Source organism: Leptopilina heterotoma, unplaced genomic scaffold (genome assembly GCF_015476425.1).
Source record: "Leptopilina heterotoma isolate Lh14 unplaced genomic scaffold, ASM1547642v1 Lhet_145, whole genome shotgun sequence".
Lineage (NCBI taxonomy): Eukaryota > Metazoa > Arthropoda > Insecta > Hymenoptera > Figitidae > Leptopilina > Leptopilina heterotoma.
In genome coordinates this window covers 188,588-197,828 of record NW_025110863.1, presented here as the reverse complement: position 1 = coordinate 197,828, position 9,241 = coordinate 188,588, and the positions used below count along the sequence as shown (strand labels likewise).

The following is a 9,241-nucleotide window of genomic DNA, read 5'->3' as shown; positions in this document are numbered from 1 at the left end:
AATTCAAAATTCTTGTTGTTAACATAATTAATTAAACTTGAATAAAACACATTTTCAGCTTTGCTTATTTCATAAATAGCTTTTCGATCGCAGCGCCGAATCATTTATGCTATCTAAAGAAATCTCATTTATTCAATTCATGCGTCATTCCCACCACTGGAGTTTACAAAGCATTTATATTACATTAAAAACTTATATTTGAAGTTAGCAATAGTACACATATTGACGGGAGACAACCATCGTTTGCAAAGATGGCGAATCCGGGTTGTTCCGCATTTTCTAATGACGGTCAATATTTAGCAAATTGCGGTATTGATGGAAAATTAAAAATTTGGGAAACCGCAACAAATCGTCTTAAAGTAGACTACGTCCCTAATTATCATTTAAAATCTCCTTGCAGTGTAATAAAATGGATAACTGTAAGCCTACAATCGACCAACACAACGGTAACCATGTGCTTTATATTTTTCTCTTAAACTCTATTTTGCCTGATAGTTCTTTATTACTATGATAAATATCTATATTCGTGAAATTTTAAAGCAGCAATTTTTTATTCATTGTTTATTTTAACACGTACTATTAATTTTTTACACATATATTCCCATTATTGTGAACCAAGTGAAAAGTGAGGTTAAGTAACTAGTGCGTTGTAGAAATTTTTTTTTTAAATCAAATAAAATTTCGGAGTGTCTATTTGGCCCGTCAGCGGGCCAAATAAACTACTTTTTTTATTTGGCCCGTCTTGAAATGTACACTGTAAAAAATTTTTCTGTAGATTTACAGTTTTGTTCAGAATTTTACAGAAACTTGTAAAATAACGTCTTTAAAAGTAGTGAATTTAAAATCCCTTCTGTAAAATTAATACTTTTAATGTGTCAATTTTACAATTTTCTGTAAATTTACTACTTTAAAAGTAGGTAATAAAAAGACAAAAATATTACCTAGTTTCAGAGTAGTAAATTTACAGAATATTGTAAAATTGACACATTAAAAGTATTAATTTTACAGAAGGGATTTTAAATTCACTACTTTTAAAGACGTTATTTTACAAGTTTCTGTAAAATTCTGAACAAAACTGTAAATCTACAGAAAAATTTTTTTACAGTGTACATTTCAAGACGGGACAAATAAAAAAAGTAGTATATTTGGCCCGTCAGATAACAAATTAGCTGTAATTAATAATAATAGATTATTATTATTACTATTATTACAAATAGATTAATTTAATCACCAGGTACTATTTTTTACATGAATTTGACAGGTAATGTAATAAAAAAATTCTTCTTAAAAATTTTAATAAAATTCTTTGAAACGATTGAATTATTTTTAAAAAACTTAAACGAATTTTTCACAAAAAAATAAATTATTTTGGCAAATAATAAAATTCTCTAAAACTCAATTAGTTTAAAAATCTATTTCAATACAATTTCACGAAAGAATTTAATATTATTTATAAACAAAATTTTGATAAAATTCTACGTGAGAATTCAATTATTTTCATAAATAAATAAATTTTTCGCAAGAGTTCAATTATTTTTATAAATAAAAAAATTATTTTCAGAAATTCAGTTATTTTAAAAAATTTAAATAAAATCCTTCTGAAACATTTAATTATTTTTATAAATATTAAAATTTTCACAGCAATTATAACTTTAAAAAAAATTTTTTAAAGTCCTTTGGAAGAATTCATAAACAAAATTTTAAGAAATAATTAAATTTAAAAAAATCGCACAAATCCAAGACTTTCTCATTGTTTTATGAGAATGTAAAAATTGTATTCTTCGTAAATTTTCATTATTGTAAAAATAATATTTTAATTTTTTTATTTTTAATAAAAAGTTAAATTTTAGAATAATTACAGTTAAAGTGAGAAAAAGTGAAATTATTGAAAAAGTAAATAAGTATTTAAATATTTATTTAACTATGAATAAAAATTAGCCTTTTCAAAAAAAGCAATTGAAAATTTTTTTAGTTAAATTTCCGTAAATAATTTTAAAAAATGAAATTAACTTTCCAATTAAGTGGAAATTTATACAAAGTTTATAATTCGCATCTTTACTTTGAGGTTAAAATATACATATACCTGTCAAATTCATGTAAAAAATAGTACCTGGTGATTAAATTAATATATTTGTAAAAATAGTAATAATAGTAATCTATTGTTATTAATTACAGCTAATTTGTTATCTGACGGGCCAATTAAACTACTTTTTTTTATTTGGCCCGTCTTGAAATATATGGAAGTGGGGTGACGGGCCAAATAATAAAAGTAACTTATTTGGCCCGCTGACGGGCCAAATAGACACTCCGATAAAATTTTCATTTTTTAAAATGTGTATTACTTACTTTTTACATATTTGTTTATATAATTTTTTTTTATGTTCGCGTAAACGTTAAAATTATAAAATATTTTGGAATTGTCTTTGTTTATTACCTACCTAATATGTATTTCAAAATGCATTTTATTTACTTAGGTACTACAGTAAATTCGAGATTAAATTGCTTTCTGAAAGTAATTTCAGTTTCTCTTAATATATTCCTTTATAAATATACTGTAAAATCATAGGCAAGAATATTCATACCAACTGTAATGTGAACTAACATTTTAAAGTTTCTATTCAAAGAAGAAAAAATAACTGGAAGTATTGACCTTTAGTTTTTCTTTATTATTTACCAAGTTTTTAAAAAATTTATTAAATTTCGATATCGTTATGTAAAATAGAACTACATATAATCATAGTAAAAATTATTTTTTTGGAAATTTTCTAAATATAATTAAATTTTTTTATTGAACAGTCACCATGGAAGAAGCGAAAGAGAAAATCAATGGACGAGGAGGTAAATCAAAAGGAAGTTATTGCCATGGGATCAACTAGCGGCCATGTAACAATATTTGACGTAGCATCATCAACAGTCAGCAATCAATTGCAAAATGGACATACAACGTCAATTTCAGCGATTGCTTGGAAAACGTCAACGGGCCTTTTTACAGCTGCGGAGGATCATCAAATTATCCATTGGAATATCCAGGAAAATGGAATCAAATGTAAATGGAAATCGGGTAAAGGAAAAGTAACAGCAATTGCAGTTGTTCCTGATGGAAATTCTCTCCTCACCGCCGAGAGAATAATCACATGGTGGGATCTTAAGACAAAAAATATAATAGGAACTTTCACTGGTCATATTAATCAAGTTAATTCATTGAACATTGTAAAAATAGATGACGATACTAATTATCTTATTAGTAGTGCCACTGGAGATTCCTATCTCAGTGTTTGGTCACTAAATGAAGTAAGTTTTCCGCTCACGTATAATTCAACTTTCATGGAAAAATATATGAAACGATAATTTTAATCTTTTCATCAAAGTACTTTGTATGTTATAAAATTATTACATATATTTTTTGAAATTCTAACAAAATTAAAAAAGAAAAGCTTATAATTATTATGTAATAAGGAGAATAAAGAAATAAAAAATTTATTGCAGGCGAAAAAGGGGAAAACGTCAGCAGCAACGTTTACGATGCAAGATGAAGCGATGTCAGTTTCAGTGAGATTAATGGAAGACTCTCAGGTGATGGTCCTTGCGGCAACGAGAAGCGGTCAAGCTCATTTATATAAATACCAACCGAATGGAACGACACCAAAACCGATTAAACCCTCGTTAAACATTTTCTTTACTTCTGATACGAGTCAAAAAGAGCAGAACATGCAACAAATTCCGATTTTAAAAGGGCAATTGACAGAAGATACGAAATGTATTTTGGCGTACGGTTCATTCATAAATATCAATTTCGAAAAAGTAGTGCCCGATTTCTCCGAGAAGGTCATGTACTTGGAGAGGACCGACTACAAAAAACAAAAAGAGAAGAAGGACGAGGCTGTTTCTAAAGTAAAAGCTACGGACACTGAAGGCGAAGTGCAATATCTTGTGCCAGGTATTAATGACCAAAAAAATTAATATAGTTACATATTTAATAATTAAAACTAATTTCATATATATATATGGGTGATTCTCCCGAAATACTCCTTTTTGTGAGTTACAAACAGAAAAGAAAAAAAATTATTATTTATGGATTAATGCAGTCAATTATATTGAGCTTTCAAAAATCTACCACCTCTATAGCATGATCATGCTAACTTTTAGCTTTTAAAGTATATATTTTAAATTAAAATTTACAAAAAAATTAAGAGGTTAAAATTTGGCGCCGGCGTTTTTTATTATATATATTTTTCTATTTACAAAAAATTATTTAAAAATTATAATTTATTAATTTATTATCTATAAATTTTATAGATTTTGAAATACTTACAGTTATCAAAAATCTCTTTAAACAATTGTCAAAAATTATTTTTCATACATTTTAGGTTCACTTTTCACTGGCAGTTTGTAAACAACCGACAATCATATCAATTTTTAATTTTTATTCAAAAAAGTGAGAGGAATGACGGGTGAGAGGAATGACGATTTCAACATTTTTTAATTTTATTTAATTGACAAATAATTTTCCTCCAGCTTAGAATGCCCTATCATGTTTATAAAGGATAACTTTATGTGAAAAAAATTTGCGATCAATTTATATATATTAATATTGTTTTTATTAGGGGTGAGAGGAATGACGCTTTAGGTTGTGAATCTCTGCTTATGTCTCAATTTTAATTTTTTTAACGCAAAATAATGACATTTTTTAAAAAGTAACTTAAGAAATTAATATTAGAGATGTTAATTTAAATATTGATCACAATAATTAATCAATATCTCTACCCACAGCAAAAATATTGGATAATATTCAACGAGTGAGAGGAATGACGCGGTACTACATGACAAATTTCATTTTCTATATTTAAAAAAACTACACGACATATTTTATTTATATTTTTGAAAATTATTCTTAAATATCATAACTTTTAGAAAAAATTAATAAAGTACCAATTTTCATGTTTTAAATAATTGTTTTACCTATTGAAAAAATGAAAAGCACTTAGATGACAGGTTAGAAAATCGATTTTGAGGTGGTAAAATATTTTAAAAATGTATTAAACAATAAAATTTTACAACTTTTTCTTGCAGAACATTTAGAAAAAATGATAAAATAGGGAAATATGACTTGGTATTTTCCCAAATGATTATAATTATTTAGAAAATCTTGATTACATGCAAAATGAGGTTTTTTGGAGAATCACCCATATATTTTTTTTCAAAATGTTTTTTAGGATTCACTGTAGATATTTAAAGTTTTTTTAAAATAAAATTATAATTTAAATTTTGAGTGTAAAATATAATTACATATATGAATTGATTTTTTAATTCAAATTTTGTTCAAATTTAATTCAGGAGCAATAGGTAGTGCGCAAAAAAGGTCGGGACGTTCTGGAGCGGGCTCACAGATACCTTTGAAAAATAGGTTGGAAAATCTCAGTTTGAATACTGAGGCGAGTACGCCCGGAAAAACACCAAGCAAAGGAGACAACATGGTACAGCTACTTATGCAAGGTTTACAAAGTAAAGAGAGAGAAATTTTAAACAACGTCCTCTTTACAAAGAAAGAAAGTGTAATTAAGAACACAGTTGCAAAATTACCTGTTCAAGCAATTATACCTTTGCTCAAGGAATTAACTGTCATGTTACAAGGAAAAACATACTCGTAAGTATAAATTTAAATAATTTTATAATAAATAGGTTACTTTACCGAAGTTGGCTTTCTATATTGTTTTAATAAACGACTTTGAATTTTTGCAGGAGCAAAATTGCGGTTACGTGGTTGAAAGCTTTAATAGCAACTCACGCCGCTCAACTTTTATCGCATCCAGATATTGGAGAAGAATTAAATCCTATTTTAGGAATTGTAGATGCTAAATTAACACTTTTAACCGAATTGTCAAGGTTAAGGGGACGCGTTTCTCTCATAACAGGACAAATTTCGAGCATCAATGAAAAAGAAGAGAGGGACCCTACAGAAGAAAGTCTTCTCGTTTATCAAGATCGAGGTAAACCGATTTTCTGTCATACCTGTAATGCAAAGTCTGCTTTACATTATACTATCATACTCTATATTACATACTAAAAAAACAGTTTTAAACATTTTTGATTTTGATTTCAACACCTTGAAATCTTGGGAAACTGGGAAATGTCAGAATTTTTTTCATCTTTACTTTTAAATATACTTGAAAAATATTTATATAATATAAATTTAAATATTTAAATTAATTATTTTAATTATTTCCTTTTCTGAAGGTGCGTTACTTATTTTTTAAATGTTTTTAAAATTCAGAAATAAATGCTTCTTAAAGTTATTAATTTTATTTTAAAAGTGGTTTTTTAAATTCAGAATTTATCGAAAGTCCAATTACTTGAAAGATGCAATTCTTTAAAGTTGTGCCATAAAATTTGAAAAATAAAATTTTAAACCAAAAATTTACTACAAAATAAATTAAATATAAAGCAAGGTAAATAAAACGAAAACATTTCAAACAATGATTAAAATATATTTTTCTCCAACGTTTCGAAATCTAAATGATTTTCTCTTCAGGAAGTCTATCAAAAAATATACAAATATTATTATATAATATGGAGTCAGAAAAATTATAATGGAAGTTAAAAATTAATAAAGTAAAATAAAAGGCAAAAAAATTGAAAAAATCCAGAAATGAATTAAATACTTAAAGTTAGAATTAGCAAGAAACTAAGTAGATAATGAAATTAATATGACAGAATGTTCAATATTAATTTTATGGAAACTAAATAAATAGTATTTCTGAAGAGAAAATGATTTAGATTTCGAAACGTTGGAATAAATATATTTTAATCATTGTCCAAATGTTTTCGCTTTATTTACCTTGTTTCATAATAAATCTTGTACGTTAAATATTAACTAACTAATTAAATATAAAATATATTTTTAATAATGTTCATTTTATGTTTATTTACCAACCAAATAAATGCATTGCTATATACATTTAACCAAATATTTGTTTGGTTCAACTAAAAATTTGCTTTAAATTACCAAATTCTTTCTTGAAACGCAAAATTGATTAAATTGTACAATATTGTTAATAATAAAAATTAAGTACTTAAGAATTTAATAATAGTTCCATAATTATAATTCGTTCATACAGTTTTTTACATTTTATAAATTTTTATTATAAATTTACAGATTCATCAGATGAAAGCACGGACATGAACGAAGTTGAATTAGAGAGTGTTTCGGACGAAAATTGGGAAGAAATATCGGATCAAGAACAAGTCGAAAATTGTAAATCGGATGACGACGCTTCAATTTGTAGTTAAAAATATCAATTTAAAAAAATAAGATTTTTCAGTTACTTATAAATAATAAATACAAGTGAAGAAGAGCTTTATGGCGCATAATTTCACAACACTGGTTATTATTAACTTAAATACTGTGTCTTCCAGTAATTTTCTGGTAACTCAAACTGAAAATAATCTTAAAATAATTCTCAAATAACTGTATTTTTTCATTTCATGTGTGAAATATAAACAAGACTCGTGCCTACATTGATTTTTCTGTAAAAAATACCTCTCTGTACATTAAATGGTCTCAAAGTCGAATTTTACGATTGTAAAATTTTCTTGCTTGAATACAATACGTTTAAAGAAAAATATTCTATTTTATTAAAAAGGACCTTTTCAACTTAATTAAAATTTTAAATTTGAAAAAAGTTAACAATTTTCCCGAATCAATCTACACAAATAAATTAAATAACTTAAATAAATCTCGATAAGCTCATGGGCTTCAATGTATCGACAGCACAGCTGCCCTAATACAGAAACCTGCTTAATTTGAAAAATATTTTCGAAATTAATTAATAATTTCAAAATTATCAAAGAACTCAGAAAAAAACGGTAGCATGGTGGGATACGAGCCCACGACCTTTCTATTGCCAGTAGACTGCTCTGACCACTGAGCTACATGCACCCCGAGACTCTCCGAGTTCCCTGAAATATACTATTCAAATTAAGCAGGTTTCTGTATTAGGGCAGCTGTGCTGTCGATACATTGAAGCCCATGAGCTTATCGAGATTTATTTCAGATATTTAATTTATTTGTGTAGATTGATTCGGGAAAATTGTTAACTTCTTTCAAATTTAATATTTAATCACCGAATGATAAACTCACTTCCTTCAATTAATTAAAATTTGTTTGAATAAACTTATAAAATATTTTTGAATAAAAATGGCGTTCACATCTCAATCGTTCTTGATTTTTTAAGATACATAATGCTAAAAGTCAATTTTATCTTATTTTACGAAAATACTCTCATTTTAACGCTCCGTCACACACCTAGGGAGGGATTCCCTCTACGGTTTCAGTATTTTTTAAATAACTTTTGTTTTCCTCATTGCAAAATAAAATCAGTTTCTATACCTTTCGACAATTCACTCCTCAACACATTTCTAAAAAAACATTTAGTTTAAACATAATTAATATTTAATTATGAAGCTTCAAAGCCTGAAAAAACTCGAAAAAGTGAGGTTATGTTAAATAAAAAAATCAAGTTTTCAAAACATTTTTTGTTCCACTGTTGGTTAATGAAAAAATTATATTATAAATATAATTAAAATAAATTCTTTAATGATTTTTTTGCTTATTTGTTAATGTTACATTATTTTTACATGTCAACCCACACAGCACCGAAACTTTCCTGAAAATTTATTAAAGATTTACTTGCAAACTTCGAAAAATTTACTTGCAAAGTTTAGTGAAAATTGTGTAAAGATTTAAATGTCCCACTTAAATAAATGTTTATAGTCAAATTTTCCTAAAAATTTAACTTAAAACTTTCCTGAACATTTAAATTAAATTTTCGACTTCTCTCTTATAAGCGAAAATGTAACTTAAAACTTTCCTGAAAATTTAAATTAAATTTTCGCCTATATACAGTAGGCGAAAATTTTTTTTAAATTTTCAGGAAAGTTTCACGCTAAACATTTATTGAAGTGGGACATTTAAATCTTTACAAAATTTTCACTAAACTTTTCAAGTAAATACTTCGAAGTTTGCAAGTAAATCTTTAATAAATTTTTAGGAAAGTTTCGGTGCTGTGTGGGAAGTGGAATCGTGGTGAAGGATTCCCTCTAAACGTGTGTAAAGTCGTAATTTTTTCCCATATGTGTGTGACGGAGGGTTAAATTGAAAATATTTTTCAAGAAGTTTTGAAAAGAATGATAATAAATATCTTTAAAGTATTTTTAGTATATTAAAAATATTTCATTTAAATGT

The 9,241-nt window shown here is 26.3% G+C and overlaps 1 protein-coding gene across 1 annotated transcript; it reads left to right on the top strand.

Annotated features, from left to right (window-relative positions):
- The first annotated feature begins 203 nt into the window (after window positions 1-203).
- On the top strand, window positions 204-7,620 carry LOC122498286 (WD repeat-containing protein 43). Its single transcript, XM_043605969.1, has 6 exons — window positions 204-446; window positions 2,797-3,291; window positions 3,487-3,937; window positions 5,335-5,644; window positions 5,740-5,987; window positions 7,154-7,620. Exons 1-6 carry the CDS (start codon window positions 252-254, stop codon window positions 7,285-7,287), a joined length of 1,833 nt encoding a protein of 610 aa, XP_043461904.1. The 5' UTR covers window positions 204-251; the 3' UTR covers window positions 7,288-7,620.
- The last annotated feature ends 1,621 nt before the right edge of the window (window positions 7,621-9,241 follow it).

What these genes read in the sequence shown, in the direction of transcription:
- LOC122498286 (XM_043605969.1), top strand. Translation starts at nt 252, where the DNA reads ATGGCGAATCCGGGTTGTTCCGCATTTTCTAATGACGGTCAATATTTA. An exon ending in TTACAAGGAAAAACATACTC is followed by an intron (nt 5,645 to 5,739) that starts GTAAGTATAAAT and finishes GAATTTTTGCAG; the next exon opens with GAGCAAAATTGCGGTTACGT. An exon ending in TCTCGTTTATCAAGATCGAG is followed by an intron (nt 5,988 to 7,153) that starts GTAAACCGATTT and finishes ATAAATTTACAG; the next exon opens with ATTCATCAGATGAAAGCACG.